The sequence below is a fragment of the Haematobia irritans genome, chromosome 5, assembly GCF_050003625.1.
Source record: "Haematobia irritans isolate KBUSLIRL chromosome 5, ASM5000362v1, whole genome shotgun sequence".
NCBI classification, from domain to species: Eukaryota; Metazoa; Arthropoda; class Insecta; order Diptera; family Muscidae; genus Haematobia; species Haematobia irritans.
This window is the reverse complement of record NC_134401.1, coordinates 68,285,478-68,308,063: the sequence shown is the minus strand read 5'-3', so window position 1 is coordinate 68,308,063 and position 22,586 is coordinate 68,285,478. Positions and strand designations below refer to the sequence as shown.

Below are 22,586 nucleotides of genomic sequence, written 5' to 3'. Positions count from 1 at the left end.
AATCAACAATAATTGATTGGTATGCAAAATTCAAGCGTGGTGAAATGAGCACGGAGGACGGTGAACGCAGTGGACGCCCGAAAGGGGTGGTTACCGACGAAAACATCAAAAAATCCACAAAATGATTTTGAATGACCGTAAAATAAGTTGATCGAGATAGCAGAGGCCTTAAAGATATCAAAGGAACGTGTTGGTCATATCATTCATCAATATTTGGATATGCGGAAGCTCTGTGCAAAATGTGTGCCGCACGAGCTCACATTTGACCAAAAACAACAAAGTGTTGATGATTATGAGCGGTGTTTGCAGCTGTTAACTCGTAATACACCCGAGTTTTTCCGTCGATATGTGACAATGGATGAAACATGGTGCAATGAAGAGGTGATCGCCGAAACTGAGGCCTGTTATCAAAAATAGGCCTCAAAAAATTGGAAGGTCGTTATAAGCGTTGTATCGCTCTTGAAGGGAACTATGTTCAATAATAAAAACGAATTTTGACAAAAAAAATGTGTTTTTCTTTGTTAGACCGGGGACTTATCAGCCAGCCTGTTACATGTACAACATGCAGTTTGAGAAATAGAAAGGACAGTTGTTCTCCATTCTATATGTTTGTTAAACAGAACGGCTAATGTTAAGGTAAGTGTGTGACATGCATACATACAGTGATCACAAAATTATTCGTTTTTTGACTTCTTGAAATCAAATGCATTTTTTGTAAACCATTTAACATTTTTATTTAATAGTTTTATTAAAATGTCTCCATGGACACGTTTCTTGAGAGATTTTGTCCCATTCTTCCCGTAACACTTTTTTAAGGGTTGTCTAAGTTGAAAGTTGATTTTGTCCGTTTCCAATTACACTGTGATTGATCCAATCACCTTTGTGAAAATAGAACAACAAGAGAATGGGTATTCAACAACGTATGATGGAGAGATCAGTCTGTGGAAGTAACTCGTAATGAACGGTTGGGTTCTTGTTTTTCCCGTAAATTGAAAAACATGATTGCCGGCCTGGGATGTGAAAATGCTGCGTTCGAAATGTATGCAACAACAAATGGCCACGTGGTAAGGTTTGAAAAAAAAATATATGGCAGAACGCATTTGAAATTACCTGTATTTGTGTTTTGTGGTATTGTAAAAATGGAAAACTATCTACGTTTATTGAAGGTAAGCAATTTTGAAATGGGAATACCATTTTCAATTGAAGCCTGTTTACATTAAATAATATATTTTTTATTCATTTCTTTTAGTGATCAATTTTATTTCGTGAAATTGACCAATCAATCCCATCAACTTCATCATTTTATCAAATATATAAGATATGTTTGCAATCAAAAGGTGGGTGCCGTATTGGTCTTTTAAAATTGTAAATTTTGTTCACTCCTAGTTTTCTTAAAACCAAGAGCGGTATGGGTTTGTTGGAAGATTCAACTTGAAGTTGCGAAGTAGCGTTGGCATTAAATTGCATTTTTGTTTTACCTGCCTTTTTCAGTTTGAACCTTGAACCTTTTCAGTTTAAAGTACAGAGCAGTATATCTGATATATAAACTAATGAGCTGAATTATGTAATGGTAAAAAGGTTCTTTCTTTTAAAAATATGAAAAATATCCGAAAATAATAAAAATATGTATTTTCCATTTATATTTTTTCTATTTCCAGAATTTGCAAAGTATCATCAATGTAATGCCAAATATTACATTGCTTTACCATTATTTTTGTCTTTGATTGGTTCAAATTTCAAAAGACTTTTTCAATTTTTTATAAGAAACGCATATTTTCTTTTATTTCAAATAGAAGAAAATAAGATTTTGGGGGCGCATATACATTGTTTGATTGAAATTTATTGTCAATATCAATTAATAATTTAATTGAATCAATCAAATAGTTGATTGAAGGTGAAAGCCTGGGGAAACCTTAAAATTTAAAAATATAAAAGCTAGTGTAAATGGTAATGGTTGTTTGTCAGCACGTGGAGTTGGAAACTTAGTTTTCATTGATGGGATAATGAACGCCAAAATTTATTTAAACACATTTAAATATTTTGAAAGAAAATCTTCACTCCAGCGCTGCTAAAATGGGATTCGGAGATAAAGACTTCTTGTTCCAACAAGGCAACGACTCCAAACACACGGCCTGGGATGTGAAAATGTGGCTCCTTTCACAACACCAAATACCTTAAAACGCCACCGCAAAGTACAGGTACCAACCCCATGAAAACTAGGGTCTCATTTGGCATCGTGGATCGGACAAAACCAAATTTCAACTTAGACAACCCTTAAAAAAATGTTACAGGAAGAAAATCTTTCAAGAAACGTGTCGAAAATTGGTAGAGTCGATGCCAAGACGACTGGAAGCCATTTGCGCTAACAAAGGGTACCATACCAAATACTAAGTGGACCAAAATACTGTCTCATACAATGTGATTACTGATGCGACGAATACTTTTGTGAACATTTTTTTTAGTTTTTTTTTTTTGATTTAGTGATTAAAATTAATACAATGAAATTAATTTCATGATTTTTTATTTACGTTTTGCTTTTGTGTATGTCCATGGAAACAGTTTAATAAAAATTTTAAACGGTTTTACAACAAAATGCATTTGATTTCAAGAAATCAAAAAAACGAGTCACTTTATATGAAATATGTGACATACATACATATCACAATGGAAAGTGTTGTTTTGTACATAAATGAGAAATACTTGTGTACACTCTCTCAATTACTTACATTTCTATTGTTCCTTTTTTCGGAAAACATATTGTTTCGGATAAGTACTCGTTGGTATTTGATAAGCAAGTGTTTTCTTCACTTCACTTCTTGCGCTATGAGAGTGTATATACTATATTCGACAGCGAACTGCATACATGTAGTGAAAAGTTACTCGATGCAGACCTCTAGTACGTACCTTTCAACAAGAAAATTCTAATTCGATCTCTCCCGTAGTCGACATTATCGATGAAGAACAACATGCCAATTCAGGGGATGAAAATCGTTTTGAATTTTCAAGTCTTCAAGACGAAGACGTTTTTATTGGTTTCGAAGAAGATGATAGTTTTGAAGACGCGGTTGGAAATAGTGGCACTGATGAGAGCGACAATGATGGAACATCTAAACCAAGACGTTCGGAAAGAATTGCTACAAGACCGCGTCGAAAAGCTGTTGCATCAACACAGGCCGATTATGGAAGGCGGCAGTGATTTCGGATATGGATTCACTTACAACCCATGGTACTTGACCGAACTAGCCAAAGATGGTAAGCTGGTGTATAAAACTAAAGTTGATACCAATGGCGTTGAGGTATGTCGCAAAGCAAGATTGGTTATAAAGGGTTGTTGTCAACAAAAAGGAGTGGACTACGAAGATACTTTCGTACCTGTGGTTCGTTACACATCTTTGTGTTTCCTTTTTGCTCTTGCGGCGAAAGATAAACTTATTATACATCAACTTGATGCAGTGACATTCTTCTTAAACGAATAAGACATCTTCATGAAAAACCCACAACGTTTTGGTGATGGCAGTGGTAAAGTATGTGCCTTAAATAAATCTCTGTATGGCTAAAAGCTGTCAAGTAGCGTTTGGAAGAAAAAGCGTAACCAAGTACTGTTCAAGTTTGGTCTGCAGCGAAGTGAAGTTGAACAGTTTGTGTATCATTGTGTGGTCGACGACAAAATATAATATTTAGTCATTTATTTGGATGACGTTCCAATATTTTGTAATGATGTCGACATCCTCAAACGAGTTAAGGAAAATTTGGCATCAAATTTCAAAATGAAAGATCTAAGGGTTGGCTGATAAGTCCCCGGTCTGATACATAGATGGCGTCGCTAGTATTAAATGCATATTATTTTTATACAGTATCAACCTTCAAATGATTAGTGTCAAAATTTGACGTCTGTAAGTCAATTAGTTGGAGAGATAGAGCGTCTTTTGTGAAGTAACTTTTGTTATTGTGAAAAAATGGAAAAAAAAGAAATTTCGTGTTTTGATAAAATACTGTTTTCTGAAGGGGAAAAATACGGTGGAAGCAAAAACTTGGCTTGATAATGAGTTTCCGGACTCTGCCCCAGGGCAATCAACAATAATTGATTGGTATGCAAAATTCAAGCGTGGTGAAATGAGCACGGAGGACGGTGAACGCAGTGGAAGCCCGAAAGAGGTGGTTACCGACGAAAACATCAAAAAATCCACAAAATTATTTTGAATGACCGTAAAATGAAGTTGATCGAGATAGCAGAGGCCTTAAAGATATCAAAGGAACGTGTTGGTCATATCATTCATCAATATTTTGATATGCGGAAGCTCTGTGCAAAATGGGTGCCGCGCGAGCTCACATTTGACCAAAAACAACAACGTGTTGATGATTCTGAGCGGTGTTTGCAGCTGTTAACTCCTAATACACCCGAGTTTTTCCTTCGATATGAAACATGGCTAATGGATGAAACATGACTCCATCACTACACTCCTGAGTCCAATCGACAGTCGGCTGAGTGGACAGCGACCGGTGAACCGTCTCCGAAGCGTGGAAAGACTCAAAAGTCCGCTGGCAAAGTAATGGAGTCTGTTTTTTGGGATGCGCATGGAATAATTTTTACCGATTATCTTGAGAAGGGAAAACCCATCAACAGTGACTATTATATGGCGTTATTGGAGCGTTTGAAGGTCGAAATCGCGGCAAAACGGCCCCATATGAAGAAGAAAAAAGTGTTGTTCCACCAAGACAACGCACTGTGCCACAAGTCATTGAGAATTGGGCTTCGAATTGCTTCCCCACCCACCGTATTCTCCAGGTCTGGCCCCAGCGACATTTTCTTGTTCTCAGACCTCAAAAGGATGCTCGCAGGGAAAAAATTTGGCTGCAATGAAGAGGTGAACGCCGAAACCGAGGCCTATTTTGAGGCAAAACCGAAGGAGTACTACCAAAATGGTATCAAAAAATTGGAAGGTCGTTATAATCGTAGTATCACTCTTGAAGGGAACTATGTTGAATACTAAAAACGAATTTTGACAAAAAAATATGTTTTTCTGTGTTAGACCGGGGACTTATCAGCCAACCTGTTAGGTGAAGCCTAGCCTGGGAATGAGAATAACATACAACAAAGAAAATGGAACTATTAAAATTGACCAGACAAAATACATAGAAGAGATATTAAATCGTTTTAATATGAATGACTGCAAAACTATGGCAACATCTATGGATATTGGTCAAAAGATTTCTTCGGAAATGTATCCATCCGATGAAGCTGAGAAATGGAGAAAGTTCCATATATGCAAGCTGCGTCACTCAAATTACGCCCGATATCAGCTTTGCTGTTAACACTCTTAGTCGATTCAATTCAAATCCAGGAAAAGGTCATTGGACTACAGCAAAAAGGAATGCGAGCAGCGTTGTCGCTGACTTTTTTGAAAAAGAGCCAAATTCATAAAAAAGAACTAAATTTTAATAAAAATTAACAACATAATGAATTAACAAAAACAAAAACTGCCCAGCAAACAAAGCGTCGCCAAAAAAGTAATGAAAATGTTCTTTTTGGATCCGGAAGAGGTGCAAAATTGACGCAGAAGCGATGAATTTAACATGGGCTTGTCATAGGACGGAAGTCCTCCCTTTCAACAGCCGTTTCACTGAATTTGCATCACTTCTTCAGGTGTGATCCGAATTCAATGTTTTGGATGTAAATAAAAAATTCTGTGATATTTTGTCAAATAAATAATTTTTATAATTTTTAATGGATTCTAACGCTTGTCGGAAAGGTTTGACTTGAAATATTTTCAAAAATTCACAATTTTTTCAGATTGGATCTAGCATTTTTTTCGACAAAATTTAAATGATTTGTACCATCTTATGAATTCTTACTCTGTTTTTAACTTATTTGAACAAAAAAAGTTAAAATTACCCATTAAAAATATGAAAAACCCAAGTTATAAAAAACTTAATTAAAAGAACTTCCTGGGTTGTTAAACTAAAGAACATCATTGGGAGTGCATATTCTGGAAGTGCTTTTAAAGTTGTGCGTTTGGTAGAACTTCCAAATTTTTTTGCTGGGTCATTAAAAATTCATAAGAACACAAGAGCACATTCTGCAAAGAAAAACTGAAATAAGTTACGCGTTTAATTCAATCATAAAAAAACAATGTTTGCTTAAATTTTTGAAATTTGAAATCAGAATCCATCCTTCTAACAGGTTGGCTGATAAGTCCCCGGTCCAACAAAGAAAAACACTTTTTTTTTTTGTCAAAATTCGTTTTTATTATTCAACATAGTTCCCTTCAAGAGCGATACGATTATAACGATTCCAATTTTTTGATACCATTTTGGTAGTACTCCTTCGGTTTTGCCTCAAAATAGGCCTCAGTTTCGGCGATCACCTCTTCATTGCAGCCAATTTTTTCCCTGCGAGCATCCTTTTGAGGTCTGAGAAAAAGAAAAAGTCGCTGGGACCAGATCTGGAAGCAAGTGGGTGGGGAAGCAATTCGAAGCCCAATTCATGAATTTTTGACATCGTTCTCAATGACTTGTGGCACGGTGCGTTGTCTTGGTGGAACAACAATTTTTTCTCCTTCATATGCCGTTTTGCCGCGATTTTGACCTTCAAACACTCCAATAACGCCATATAATAGTCACTGTTGATGGGTTTTCCCTTCTCGAGATAATCGGTAAAAATTATTCCATGCGCATCCCAAAAAACAGAGACCATTACTTTGCCAGCGGACTTTTGAGTCTTTCCACGCTTCGGAGACTGTTCACCGGTCGCTGTCCGCTCAGCCGACTGTCGGTTGGACTCAGGAGTGTAGTGATTGAGCCATGTTTCATCCATTGTCACATTTCGACGGAAAAACTCGGGTGTATTACGTGTTAACAGCTGCAAACACCGCTCAGAATCATCAACACGTTGTTGTTTTTGGTCAAATGTGAGCTCGCGCGGCACCCATTTTGCACAGAGCTTCCGCATATCCAAATATTGATGAATGATATGACCACACGTTCCTTTGATATCTTTAGGGCCTCTGCTATCTCGATCAACTTCGTTTTACGGTCATTCAAAATCATTTTGTGGATTTTTTTGATGCTTTCGTCGGTAACCTCCTCTTTTGGGCGTCCACTGCGTTCACCGTCCTCCGTGCCCATTTCACCACGCTTGAATTTTGCATACCAATCAATTATTCTTGATTTCCCTGGGGCAAAGTCCGGAAACTCATTATCAAGCCAAGTTTTTGCTTCCATCGTATTTTTTCCCTTCAGAAAACAGTATTTTATCAAAACACGAAATTGCTTTTTTTCCATTTTTTCACAATAACAAAAGTTGTTTTATAAAAGACGCTCTCTCACAAACGAATTGACTTACACACGTCAAATTTTGACACGAATCATTTGAAGGTTGGTACTATATAAAAATATGCATTTAATACTAGCGACGCCATCTATGTGTCAGACCGGGGACTTATCAGCCAACCTGTTAGGTCGGTATCAACCAAATTTAGTACTGATATTCATTCATCACAAATTTTAACTTAGTCCATTAGTTACTTAATTTTCCATAAGGTTTAACTTACAAAAAGCAAGCTCCGCACGAGCATTGCTGTTTGTGGGCATGGTCCCATACGTATGACATACATTTTATTGAGGATTTCAGAAGATTTTAATTCCTTTTCTTCATCGTTGAAAAAATTTGTAATACATCAAACCTAGCCCTAACTAAGTTTCAAGATTTTATGTTCTGGGACTTCGAAAATAATTTTGTGTTCCTTAAACCTTGACTGGCGTTTGGAATTTTTAAAATATTTAGAAATATTTCGTTGTAGTTATTCGATGTCATCTGGTATGTATTTTAATGTGGCCTTGTTAACTAAATTCATAGAATGAAAACTCATCCAATATGGAACAGAGTTATTTATTTATTCATTTAAACAACCAACGCCCTATGGACTATATGGTTTTATTTTTCCAACCTCACAGCCTGCTTTTGATTTAGCCTTAAATTTAATTAGGGAAAAAACTAAACTAAACTAAAAAAATGAGCCAGAAAACTTGACAATTGACAAGTCATACGCAGTGGAATAACACACAGACCTGCCAGAACGCTGTCCTTGGAACTGCGACAGGATGTCTCCGCAGCATATCCCTGGATCGCATTTATGTGCACACAGAGCACCCCTGTGCGTAGACACCACTACATGTTGTCAAAGCAACATCTCCTGGGTTATTATCGCAGTAATCATCAAAACCACCATCCCATGGAAAAACAACAGCGAAAAAAACAGCGCTACAAAAGAAAGTATCTAGATCAAGCCATTCCAGGCAGGTCTGACCAGCATTCATGATGATACTGTAGCTGAAGCGGTGAGAAGCTACAATGTTAAGCTACAAAATTAATCGACCACCGCCCATAACGCCGGAGAAGAGGAACCATGGACGAACAAAGGAAAGGTGATGGGACCAGATGATGGAAATTATTTAACTCTTTATGCGATAACGTGCATCTTCGTGAAAAAGATATAAGGTGTGTTTTATACCCACCACCATAGAATGGTGACGGGGGTATAATAAGTTTGTCAATCCGTTTGTAAGACATCGAAATATAGATTTCCGACTATATAAAGTATATATATTCTTGATCAGGGAGAAATTCTAACACGATATAACCATGTCCGTCTCTCTGTCTGTCTGTTGTAATCACGCTACAGTCTTCAATAATGAAGCAACCACGCTGAAATTTTGCACAAGCTCGTCTTTTGTCTGCAGGCAGGTCATGTTCGAAGATGGGCTATATCGGTCCATGTTTTGGTATAGCCCCCATATAGACCGATCTCCCTATTTTACTTCTTGGAAATCTAAAGGTATTTTAGAACCATAAAGAGGTGTGCAAAAAATGGTGAGCATCGGTCCATGTTTTGGTATGGTCCCCATGTAAACCGACCTCCCGATTTGGGGTATTGGGCTTATAGAAACCGTAGCTTTTTGCCTGAAATTGGAAATCTAGAGGTATTTTAAGACCATAAAAAGGTGTGCTGAAAACGGTGAGTATCGGTCCATATTTTAGTATAGCCCCCATAAGAACGATTTCCCGATTTAACTCCTTGGGTTTCTAGAAACCGTAGTTTTTATCCGATTTGCTTGAAATTGTAAATATTCTGGTATTTTAGGCTCACAAAAACGTGTACCGGATTAAGGTTTTATCGGCCCATTTGATAATGCCTCCATATAGACCGATTTCACTTCTTGAGGGTATAGAAGGCCCACTGATCATGCTTGAATTGCTTGAAACTCAATGTAAAATTTGCAGATTTTACTTTTCGGGTGAAAATCTACAGATTTAAGATTTCAAATCAAGACGTTATTTTATAATTTTCTTGCACACTTACAAGAGATGTTAATGATTCCTCTAAAACTCAAACAAAAATGGTTCTTATAAATCGAGAATCTGATATAGTCTTCATAGGTAAAATCTTTAAATTTATCTTCGGGAAGTGTACTGGATGAACTGATATGCTCGATCTGTCCTCAAACACCCCTGAAATTTCAAAGGAAACCTTAATATTTGATTCATGGCGGTGGGTATTTAAGATTCGGCCCGGCCGAACTTACTTCTTTATATACTTGTTTCTAAATCAATTTTGTGGTGTGGATCAGACCGCGCTCATTATAAGTATAAACTAGAAACAACCACTTTTATCATCGGCGTATTTCGCGCATGACGATGAACTAATGCCACCACCCCTAATTGTAAGGGAACTGGTTAAATACTGCATACACCCAGAGAAATTTTTGGTTGGAATTCGAGCAGGATAACAGAAAGATAGTTCAGATACATTATTTTTAGTTGTGTGGATCATATGTTTGTTATTTCTTTCGTTTGGTGGTTGATATAACCAATAAAAAATCAATGCAACCAAATGCTATTACTAACGACCAAATAATGGTTGTTGTAACTCAATTCATTAAAAACAAATTTCATTGTGTTCCGCTCTGTTTTTTGATTGATTTATTTTCCCAAAGTGTCAGCAAGTGACAGAAAGTCTGTACAGCAGATAATTTCGTTGTGTCAACAGTTTTAAAAAATTGATTGTTGCTGCAACCAATATTTGGATATGTCCACTTCAATACTTCAATGTGAGTAAAATTGTTAAAAAGGTAAGTAGAATATTAAATGTCAATAAATCGATATTTTGAAAATTTGCACTTCACTTTAAATATGTATAGTATATACGAATAAAATCTGAATGCTGTTAATCCATCCATTGCCAAAACGAAATAAAAAGAAATAAGTTCATTGTTTCGACTACTCCTTGATCTCAGATGTAGTCCTTCAATCTTAAATAATGGATTTGTCTAAATGTATGCGCAATGGTGCAATGGTATCCGTTTCGGGACATCTGAACGTTACCCATCAAAAACCATTGGGGTCTACGTAGAAACTCATTCAACAACAAAAGCTTGGCGGTAGCTACAGGAGGAAAATAACTTTTCGATTATTTTCCCATACACCCCGGCGCACAGCCAGTGCAAAATAGATTCGGAAGATAACTCGAAAGATACATTGCGATTTGAAGGGAACAACAAAATCGGATTAGTCTTACAAAAATGTTTATATCTAAATATGTATTATTTATGCCTTTATATTATTAAACAATAAATTATTAAAAATAAATAATGATTTTTTGCATAATTTTGCATGCTATTCGTGGTTCAAATAGGGTACCGATAGCAATATTATTGGTTGCCCTGATAATTCAAAAGGCAGTTACTTCAGACAATAGTTGGCTGTCATAACAAACAAATACAATTATATTGGTTGTGATTACCAATTTTACTGTCAATTGGTTGAGGCAACAAATACTATCGGCTAGATTCCGGTAGTAGATGGAACCAAATATATTGGTTGGCAAAAAATGGTTGCTACAACAAATCTGTTTTCTGTGTGTAGAGAAAAAAATATGGATTTCGTTATTGGGTGTGACGCAAACGCTCACCACGAATTATGGGCTAGTACTGACACGAATCTGAGAGGGGAGAGCCTCATGGAATACTTTCTGGAGAACCAAATTGTGGAGAGTTTAGGAATCCAAGGAGGACAAACTGGAACAGGTTTCGACACAACCTAAATGAGGCACGACATTATGGAATGAGAGGAAACTTATTTCTATGGAGGAAATTGATAAGGCGGCATATGATATAAAAAACTGGCTGTCACGATCCTTCTCAAGATCGTGCCCAATCAGCCGACCACGAAATAGCAAGCAGGCGGAATGGTGGAATAAGGATCTGATGAATTTTAGGAAGAAGACGACGAAATTAGAAACTAAGTAGTTTACATTAACGATCTCATTACATTTTTTTAAGGTAAACTTGATTTGTCAGTAGGATATAGAGATACGTTATAGATATCATATTTATTTAATTTTTAATTATTATTATTAACGAATAGGGCCTCTATGAGGCTATGTTACTAATAAAGTTGAAATAAAATAAATAAATAAATAAATTATACAATGCGGCCAGGAGAGGTACTACAGAGCTGTTGTGGAACGAATATAGAGACTGTCTAAAGGAGTACAAAAAGGAAACAAGAAAGGCGAAAAGGAATTATTTCATACGTGTGATAGAAGACCTCTCCAACATTAAGGATACGCAAGGCTAAGAAAATTCTTATCGAAACAGAAAAGGTTTACCGGGAACTTACAGTAAACAGATGGCAGCTGGACAGAATCACCAGAGGAGACAATAGACTTGCTACTGGGAGCGCGTTGTCCAGAGTGCAAGATTAACAAGGCAACGGATGTATGTGGCTTCAGAGACCACGCGGGGAAAAAATGAAATCTTGAAAAATGTTTCCAAGGAAAGCATCAAATGGAATCAACTGAACGGGAGTTTATCGAACTGCCAACATACCTATTTAAAGGGCAGATCTGTGGACTCTGCACTACACTCTGTAGTGCACTGTATAGAGAGGTCAATGGCATATAGGGAACATACACTGGCGGCGTTTCTTGACATTGAAGAAGCTTTTAATAATACGAAGATTGACGTGGTTCTACTTGCATTGGAGGGAATTCGTGTAGTGACTATATAAAAGACTGGATCGAGGGAATGTTACTGCACAGGAATATAGAAGCGGAATTGGCGAATGCTACAAGGAACGCGACTACGACAAGGGGACTGCCTCAGAGAGGGATGATATCGCCTTTACTCTGGCTACACGTAGTAGATGAGATTCTTACTGTTCTGCACAAGAAAGGGATAAAAATAGTGGCGTATGCGGAAGATATTGTCATAATGGTATAAGGCAAATTTCTGGACATTATCTCGGATATAATAAGTGAGGCCCTGTCCAACGGAAAACGGAGCTAGTGCTTTTCACTAGCGAAGGGTTGGGTATCAGGGATTCATACAAGATGGATGAATTATGCAGCATCTTTCAGGCGGAGGTATTTGCCATTGCTAAAGCTGTGGAACTACTGTCGATGAGGCCGATATTCAGCTTCATCGATAGTCAGGCAGCAATAAAAGCCTTAGATAATCCGAACATAACGTCGAAGGTAGTCAGCCGCTGTATCACTCTGTGCTGGGTACCTGGAACGCGGGACGAACGACATCGCTACAGATGTCTTCTCCCGCTATCTTAATATACTTACAGGATCAATGTAAGATGATTTATGGAAGGAACGTTGGTCTTCCTATGCGACCTGCGAGCAAACCAAACTGATATGGGACGACAAGAGCCGCAAAAAGTCTGTTTTTCTGATGGCGACTCGCAGAGATGATCTGAGAGTATTGATAGGCATCATAACAGGACACAACACCCTTCGAAAACACATGGTAAGGATTGGCTTAATGACTGACGATATTTGTAGATGGTGTCTGGACCCAGAGGCAAAAGAAGACTTCTACCATTTTCTGTGCCAGTGTCCAGCATTATCCTTTAGAAGAAACAAGATACTGGGCTCCCTTTTCTTTCAGGATATAACGGATGTACGGAACTGGAACATGAAGGATATACGTGCCTTTATAAAGGCCTCGGGATGGAAGACCTAGGAAAACTTTCTTTGGAACTCGCCTGCAAACTCAAATGATTGATGAGGACGAAGAAGAACAACTATGAGGAAACACAATGGATCAACATGGTGTAAGTGGGAGCCAGCCCTTTTGGCTGGTCTCATCCTCCATAACCTAACCTAACCTAAATCAGACTCAAATGGATAACCCATAAGCTTAGATTTTTGATGACACATTGCAAAACTTAGCAAGCTTCGCACAGTTGTTTCTGGAAGTGTCAAAAAGGGAAACTTCTTTTATCAGTAAGATGTAAAAAACTGCATTCTCTCATAATTTTTAAACAAGCTGGCAATATAGAGAACATTTCGTATATAGTAAATATGTCCATTCGCATAAATTAAAAAAATATGCGAATGGAAAATTTTTTCGAAATTTGTGAAAAACCTTGTTTAAAACGATTATTTTTAAACATATCAGAAATGATATGTTTAAAATATTGCACAAAATGTGCAATAACAATGTAAATTATTTCGATCAGGAATTCAAATTTCGAACAATTGATATGAATGATCTAAAGTGTCGTTAAAGGACTAAAGAACAAACGTGTCTATGATAACATTCATACCAATATATATTTTTAGCTGCATAGAAAAATCTTATCGAAGATGTTGAAGGAAAGCTGAAGGTTTTATTTTGAAAACGCTTACCTATAAAACTTGCACTAATCCTAGAATACTAGTTGAAAAGCCCGTCAAACGACGGTCGAAAAAAACAAATTGTTTTTGTTCTCGCACCACAAATTTCATTTTTGGAAAATGTATTTCTGCTTTTTATGTGTGTTTGTTGTTCTTTTTGTGAACATGACTCGCTTTGTTTGGCCATAGCAACAACAACGAAACAGCCAAACACACATGTGTAAATGAAATGGCGCAAAACCTGTGAAAAGAACCTGCCTAATTCAGCGATGGAAGCACTTGGAGAGTGCAATAAAGAGATATTTCCAAACGTACATATTCTTTTAAAAATTTTGGTCACTTTGCCAGTTACTCAGGGATGGAAAATACAATTTTTAAGAAAGTACAAAAAGGTATTTTTTGAGCGGAAAGGTACTTTTTACTAAATTTCAACAAAAATTTCACTGGAAAATTATTGTCAAGAGACTAAATTAAAGAAAATAAAATTTTGACAAAATTTTCTATATAAATAAAATTTTGCAAAAATTTTCTATAGAAATAAAATTTTGCAAAAAAAAATCCGTAGAAAAAAAATGTTGCAAAATTTTTTCTATAGAAATAAAATTTTGCAAAAATTTCCTATATATATAAAATTTGTACAAAATTTTCAATTGAAATAAAATTTTGACAAAATTTTCTATAAAAATAAAATTTTGCAAAAATTCTATATAGAAATAAAATTTTGACAACATTTTCTACCGAAATAAAAAATCGATAGTATAGAATCGCATTCATTTTTCGACTAAAACATTCTTGAAGTTCAATAAAATCCTGTTTTTGACTATGTCTTTTACAAAATCGAGATTTTCTTACCACATGAACATGTCTGTTTTGCCATATTTGTAAAAGACTATTAGCAAATAAGGTTGATAAAGACTTTGTCGAAATATTAAAATATTTTGTCAAAGCTATTGTACCATAAATCTGATATCGACTCAAAAATGTCTACACAAAAGGTACTAAATCATTCGCGGGGGTACTACGGTAGTGACCGGGGTGAAAAAGTATTGAAAAAAGTACTATAGTACTGCATTTTGCATCCCTGCAGTTACTACGTACTCATCCCAACTTTCATTTTCAACAATGAAGAGATTAAAGACGTATCTTAGAAATTCGACTAGCGAGAGTAGACTCAATGGATTGGCATTAATGTCGGTTCATCGCCGAATAAATGTGCCGACTGAAGAAGTAATTGATTTATTTGCTGCCCAAAAAGCCCGTCGGCTCAATTTAATATTATAAAAATATTGTATACATACCTATACATAAATAAAATTTTCTACACATGAGATTATATGAATATTTTTTTAAAGTTGAAAGATTGCGATATGTTGGAGATGTGCAACCATATAACCTCAGAAATAAAGGAGACTTCAGGTTACAGCGCGTAAATTCATCATCTTCACAGAGATCTCTTTTTTACAAAGGACTTCAATTATACAACAGGCTACCCAATTATATAAAAAACGAGGAGAATGAGAATTTATGTAAAAAACTTTGTATTATTTATACAAGAAATAGTAATATTAATTCACTCTGTTAAATATCTTAATTCAAACGTATATAATTTTTTACATAATTTGTTAATATTTATAGTATTTACAATACTGAAATAAATGAATTCAATCAAAGAAATATCGCTTAACGTCGAACTATGTACAAAAAAGATAAAGGGAACTTCGAGTTTACCATATAAATTCTTAAGATAAACTGCCACAGCCCCAGACTCCATGAGCTCCCGAAAATCCACAAACCTCATAAGCCTTTACGGCCAACTTCATCATCAGTGGAAGTCCCATGTTATGATTTATAAAAAAAATAATATGGGAGAAATTTTGAGGAATGAGCACACTTTGTAGCTTTTACCTCATACAAAAATGTTGTTGATGTTAAGAATTTCTTGAATTATTCTTTCGAACCGAACACATTTCCTCATATTTCGAATAGGATCGATTTTTGTAAATCCCGGGATCCCGAAATTTTCCGGATTCTTTAAATACATTGCCAAAAAAATAGTTGTACTTTAAACCAAATTACTTTAATTCAATTTTTTAACAAAAAAAGAACATAAGAGTAAATTAAAAAGCATTTCAAAATTTCAAATTGCTATCATACTTAACGAAAACTTACTCCAACTAAACAATATGAAAAAAGAAAAACAAAAAATTATAAAAAAAATAATTAAAAAGCAATTTCATATCGCTATCTACTCAACAAAACCTTTTAAGGATTTTGATCAGATTAGGTATATTTTCGTAAACTTGTGTTAATCCTTTTGTACTTCATCGTTTTAAGTAACTTCTTAAAAATAGCAAGGCATCCTAATTTTTATCTTTGCTTTTTATTTTATGTTGCACGAATTCCATTTCACATGAACTCATTGTTCAAAGGAGGACCTTATCGTTTACATCAGTATTTGATGAAATTCTGTTGTTTTTATAGTATACCCCATGTATAATAAATTCTTACTTAAGGTGTATCATATATGTTTATTAACTCGTTGATATCTAAGCCACAAATTTAATAAATTGGAATTTTTTTTCGGGATCTCGAAAAATCCGGGTTCGGGATTATCCAGCCCCGAAAATACCGGGATTTCGGGACGGGATTTATCCCGGGTGACAGCCCTATAACAAAAATTCCGACAGCCCTATAACAAAAATGATATTAGGGAGCTCGAAGCTTTTATTGGCAAAATAAACTACAATAAGTTCATACCAAATTTTTCCAAAACAGCTGCACCATTGAATCATCTACGTAAATCAAATGTGAAATTTCATTGGGGAAAAACGCAGGAATTAGCTTTTAAAACACTAAAACAAGACATTTTAAAAATAGCCAAACTGGTGCATTACGACCATAATTCCCATAATTCTGGCTACAGATGCCTCCAGTCATGGAATTGGAGCAGTGTTGTCACACAAATATCCTGATGGCTCTGAAAAGCAAACATGCTTTGCCTCAAAGACTCTAAATTCGGCACAAGTAAACTATTCACAGGTGGAAAAAGAAGCTCTTGCCATAATATTTGAAGTGCAAAAATTTCATCAATATATCTATGGCAGACATTTCGAGTTAGTTACTGACCACCAAGCACTTACAACGCTTTTTCATCCTTTTAAAAAACTGCCTACAATGACATTACATCGACTGCAACGTTGGGCTATCACATTACAAGCATATGATTACACTATAAAATATAAATCAACTTCTCATCATGCCAAGGCCGATGCCTTATCAAGACTACCAATAGGAGCAGTTAATGAGTTTGATACTTATGAATCCGAAACATCGTGTATTGAAAACGTGTATAATGCCGTTTTGGAAGAAAGTCCCATTGATGCCTTTATAGTAGCCACACATACAATGGATGATGAAACTTTAGCTATTGTGGCAGATTATGTTTTAAAAGGCTGGCCTTCTAAAAATGAGTGTAGCGAGGTATTACAAACCTATTTCGCAAGAAAAAATTCTATTTCATTAAAACATGGTGTGTTACTTCTACATAATGAGCATTCTCGGGTGATTATACCAAGTAAAATAAGATCTCAAGTTTTAAGCACATTACATGAGGGACATTGGGGTGCTAGTAGAATGAAACAGCTTGCTCGGAGATATATATGGTTTCCAAAAATTGATGAAGATATTGAGAATTTGGTAAAAACTTGTAAGATTTGTCTAGAAAATGGAGTAAATCTTCAGCAATAGTTTTCCAATTGGCCAGAAGCTAAGCATCCTTGGGAAAGAATTCATGTAGATTTTTCAGGTCCCCTTTTTGGGGAAAATGTGGCTCATAGTAGTGGATTCATATTTAAAATGTTCATTTGTTCGACCAGTATCAACTTTAACTGCTCTATCAACTATAACAGCATTACAAAATATATTCTGCATTGAAGGTCTTCCACAGTGATAATGGAACTCAATTCACTTCTGCTGAATTTAAGCGTTTTTGTCAAATAAATGCAATAGAACACTTAACGACGGCTCCTTTTCACCCTGCATCCAATGGGTTGGCAGAAAGATTTGTTCGCACATTCAAATCAAATTTTAATAAAATATGCCAGGGACATCCCAATCAAGAACAAGCTCTGTATAAATATTTGACCACCTATAGAGCTACACCAAATCCACTCAGTGGAAAGTCCCCCAGCGAACTGTTGCATGGTCGTCAACCGCGTACTATTCTAACAGCTATGTTTCCAGTGAAACACAAGTCTCAAAATTGTATATCGAAATTTTGCATTGGACAAAATGTATACATCAGAAATTATTCTGGTAATAAAGGTTGGATATCGGGAGAAATAAAAAAGCTCCTAGGAAATTACATGTACCTAGTAAATACAATGAATGGTGTCATGAAAAGACACCAAAATCAAATAAAACTTAGGCTTGAATCAAGAGATGGGGTACAAAACTCAAGCCAGTCTGTATCCAATTCAAACAAAAACGACGATATTGATATATTATTTCCAGTTGAAAATCTAAACCCTAGTCATTTTCGGGAAGTACAAAATGGACAGGCTGCAGAAGAACAAGGTGTAGGGAATCCTACGACGTCCAGATTGTCTTTTTATTCACAAGGATTACATTCTTGCGTACAAAATGCAACTATTAACCAAACTCATAATAACGTTACTACAGCACCACAAGTATTACTTGAACGACAAGCAGAATACAGAAATTTCCGAAATGAGAAAAGAAAGCAAGAGTTCACTCCAAGGCGCTCAGAAAGAATTATGAAGAAAATTCGTAGGGAACAAAATTCAAGTGGGAGAATGTAGAGTTCAATAATAACCTGCTTATGAAAACACTTTGTTTGAAATATAATTTTGTATTCAATTTTTACAGATACATTTTCAGATTTATATATTTTCATATTTCCCACTTGTTGAGCATATTATTCAAGAAGTGGGAAATTTAAATCAATTTGACTGACAATCAAAGTTTCAATATGGCGACTGACATTTTTGTTTTGTAATACTAAAACTACCTTACTAAATATGCCTTGGTATCGTTATAAATGGTCCTCATAATTGATGGTACGAATTACTTCAATTATTCTTGCGAACCGTAACACATTTCCTTATATTTCCAAGCATGCATCGATACATTTCCAGTTTTTCACTTTGACTGAGAATCAAAGTGACAATATTACTAAATACGTCTTGCCAGAAACTATGATTTTTCGAATATAATTAACACGCTTATCTATCGATTCAATAATACTGTCACCAGTTTGACTATATGTTCGCGAAATGTTTGTTAGCCTCAGGAACTTTTTGAAGAAGCCGTGTCTTGAATTGATTTATATCGTAATTCAGTATAAATTGGGTTCTAACTAGCGTTGATCTTTTAAATCCCCTGAGTTATCGAAAATGTACAAAGGCCAAACAAACAATTTGTTTACAAAATTGTTTACAAGCCTAAAACGCGAAAATCTCATACAGACAAGTTCCATTCAATAAGTTTACATTTATGTCTTCTTAAGATTGTGGAGGCTGATTTATCTTAGAGCTGGTATGGATTCCAGGTTGCTTCTATGATAACCAAATCCTTCAACTCCCTGCGAAAAGCTGCCGAAATATCGAGTGGAGCATTATTAACTTAATATGAGTGCCATAGAAACACCCGATGGATATGACAAAGCGGTTGAGCTGGGACAGGTTAGGTTAGGTTAAAGTGGCAGCCCAATTTAGTTTCGGGATCACTTAGACTATTCAGTCCATTGTGATACCACATTAACTAAAAGTACCTATTACATATGGGCACTTCTAGTTTTAACCGACCAGATTGTTCTAAAAACATTAGCAGACTGCTTAAGTTAAAGTTTTATAGGTCCGCCTGTAATCTAAAGCTATATGCCACTAAAATTCGCTTACGCCTTACACACAAGAGGTGTTTTATTAATTCTTTTTCTTCCGCATTATGACAGCTCATACAGTAGTCATTACACTTCGCGCCAATAGTATATATATTGTCCTTATATAGGAATATAATACCCTTTAAAGGACAAGTCTTGTATCCGAATGGCAGTTATTTATTGGCACAATACGTCTCTGGAACACTCTACCACCCGATATACAATGCATCAGCAACGCATCATCTTTTAAGAAGAGTATTCAAAATTTATTTCAAAATTAGAATACTTATCATTAAAAATTTGCTTGTAGATATAATATAGTATCACAATTTCAATTTCAATCATCAATTATACAATGCAATTGAATATTAAAAGTAATTTCTATATATATATTTTTTCTATTATTATTAATACAATTTTTATTTATTTTAATTTATTTTCTTTTTATTTTTAAATTTAATTATTGTACTTATTATTAATCGGAGATGTTTTAACATTTATAATCCTGCACTGTAATTATAAGATTTTAATCTTGTTGTGTAGGTACTCAATAAAATGAAATGAAATCGCCTATCAAGCAGCGGGTCTGGTAACTACATTACATATTCTCTGCGATGTAGGATATGTTGGTCTTACTCTACAAAACTACAAGCTCATAACGCGAATAAAATATGGATGTATAGCAATGGACATAAGACGCCCAAACAAACAAAACAAGACATCATCGATAAGGGATAGGGGGAATTTACAACAATTTCTGGTCGACCTGCTATATGGGTAGCACTATTGTAATTAAATCCATTTGTAAATAGTCTTGTCTACTCATTAATTTATGATTTATATTATTCTGAATAAGGCCAGTTCAGATGCACGATTTGTCTCATTTGGGCCACATGTTCATGGTTAAGATTCTTATTTGCAAGATTTTCTCATTAATTATTTTCAAATACTTGAAAGATGCTTAAACCTCTCTTGGTTCAAGGTTATGGAACAATCGCAAGTAGAGGACTATTGTAAGACACTTTACTATGTTTACTGGATACAAATTACATATTCGTACACGGAACAACCCGTATTTATGAAATCTTTTTGGCACAACTTGCGCAGCTATCGATTTATACCAGATTTATACCAAATATAAATCTGGATGTGAAACAACGTATTGGAAAAGTGTTGATAAATTAGTGATTTCTATCTATAAAATACAAATATGATTTTAGACAAATCAGTTCCACTCAAGGTCCCAACAACACAGGAACGGTGATTCGGAAAAAGCTTTAGATCAATTGGTCAAATAAAGAAGTTTTTCAAAAACAAAATGTGTTACTTTAGACTATATTTACCAGAATCGGAACGAAATTTCTTCGATGGCGACATGGTATCATTTCCACTTTCGTCGGGCCGAGGAGAACGGTTTCGATCACTAGATGCCTAAAATAATAATTCTTATTCAAGGAAAACAGAGGTAATTTGTATTTAAATACCATTTTATAATCAAAAACTAACTCTCGTTGAACAAATGGTTAAGATTCATATATTATTGTATGGATCTAGACTTTTGACATGTGTCGGTATAATTTGCAAAGACGCCAAATTGGACTACGAAGCCTTTGGGGTAACGACGTTCAGAACAAGTTGGTAACAGGGTTGCAATTCAGTGGAATGATAAAATAATTCCCAGGTAGTTGCTACACGGATGAAAAAGACTGTTTTTCAATTGTTTGGCTAGAAACATTATATGTTTGGAACACTAATTTTTAAACACAATATTTTTGAGTGCAAGCATATAATGTTCATAAACTAGCATAACATGTTTGGGACATATATGTTAATATGTGAGAACATATTATGTTTGGGACATAAAATGTTTGTAAATATAATATGCTTGGATGCAAACATATATTAATTTAGAAATAGCCTATAAACATATATGTGTTTAGTAGCTTGGAGCGCTATTTAACAGGGAGCGATATTGAATTAAGTTGGTGGTTGTTGCTTGTTATTACAAAATTAACATTTTATTTATCCTTGGGCAATTGATCAGCTACTTCTTTGATCCTTACAAACTGTGTGGTCCGCTGTTCGAATCCCCGTCCGGCAAAAGGTAAAATTAAAATAAAAAAAAATCATACAATTGGATAATTTCTTCTACAATGTTTGTATTACAGAAAAAGGTGCTAAGAACTAAAAAATCTCGTGGAAGTGAAAAAGATGTGGGGGAATATACAATTGGGCAGAAACAAAATTTTGAGCAATCAGGTCGAAAACCTATGTTGTTAGCACCTATATTACCTGTTTATTTTCATAATTCATTATGATTGTAAATATATAAATAAATAAATAAAATTTTGAGCACAATATTGTTTGGGAGAATTTTTTTTAAGCATATAATATTTTTGGGTGCAAAATGCTTCCAAACATATTATATGTTCACATAATAACATATTATTTTTGGAAGACAACATTATTGAATTTGGATGCAAAAATACAAAATGTTTGGAACTTAGACTACCCAAACATATATTGTTTAGACCAATATGCTTTCAAACATATTATATATTGGAAGAGATCAAACATATAAATGTTTGGGCAAAATATGTTTGGGAGTATTTGTTACAGAAGCGATTTTTTGTGAGCGTGTAGGGCAGTGTACACTTAAAAGGTAGAATTCAGTGTACACTTAAAAGGTAAAATCACTAGACAGCTGAATTCAATTTTTTTATTTTGACGGAACAAATCTGTCAGTTGTGTTTTAGTGTTTTTGTAATGCGTATTGTGTTTGTGTAACAAAAACAAGATTCAATAAAATATAAGAAAATATATCTCAAGCAAGCAAGTAATTGTTTTGTTACTGAAAATCGAGAGGAAACAAACTCAGCGCTACATTTAACTTAAAGCCATTAGAATTAGATTATGGACCGTAGTTCAAAATTATCCATATACAAGAACAAGTGGGAAGTGCGAGCAGAAAGCTTAAAGTATAACTCCAAGTTGAGAGAAAA

At 35.1% G+C, this 22,586-nt stretch overlaps 1 protein-coding gene across 2 annotated transcripts in view; it reads right to left on the bottom strand.

Moving 5' to 3' along the window:
- The window catches only part of hfp (Poly(U)-binding-splicing factor hfp), a 244,271-nt gene extending 223,067 nt beyond the window's left edge, over window positions 1-21,204 (bottom strand). The window contains exons 1-2 of one of the 2 annotated variants that reach the window (XM_075309920.1): window positions 21,069-21,204; window positions 20,928-21,015 (exon numbers count right to left, since the gene is read on the bottom strand). In XM_075309920.1, the coding sequence (XP_075166035.1) occupies window positions 20,928-21,015; window positions 21,069-21,071 (91 nt within the window). In that variant the 5' untranslated portion in view covers window positions 21,072-21,204. The remainder of the gene's footprint in view (window positions 1-20,927; window positions 21,016-21,068) is intronic. The other variant, XM_075309921.1, reaches the window with a different exon arrangement.
- Between the last annotated feature and the right edge of the window lie 1,382 nt (window positions 21,205-22,586).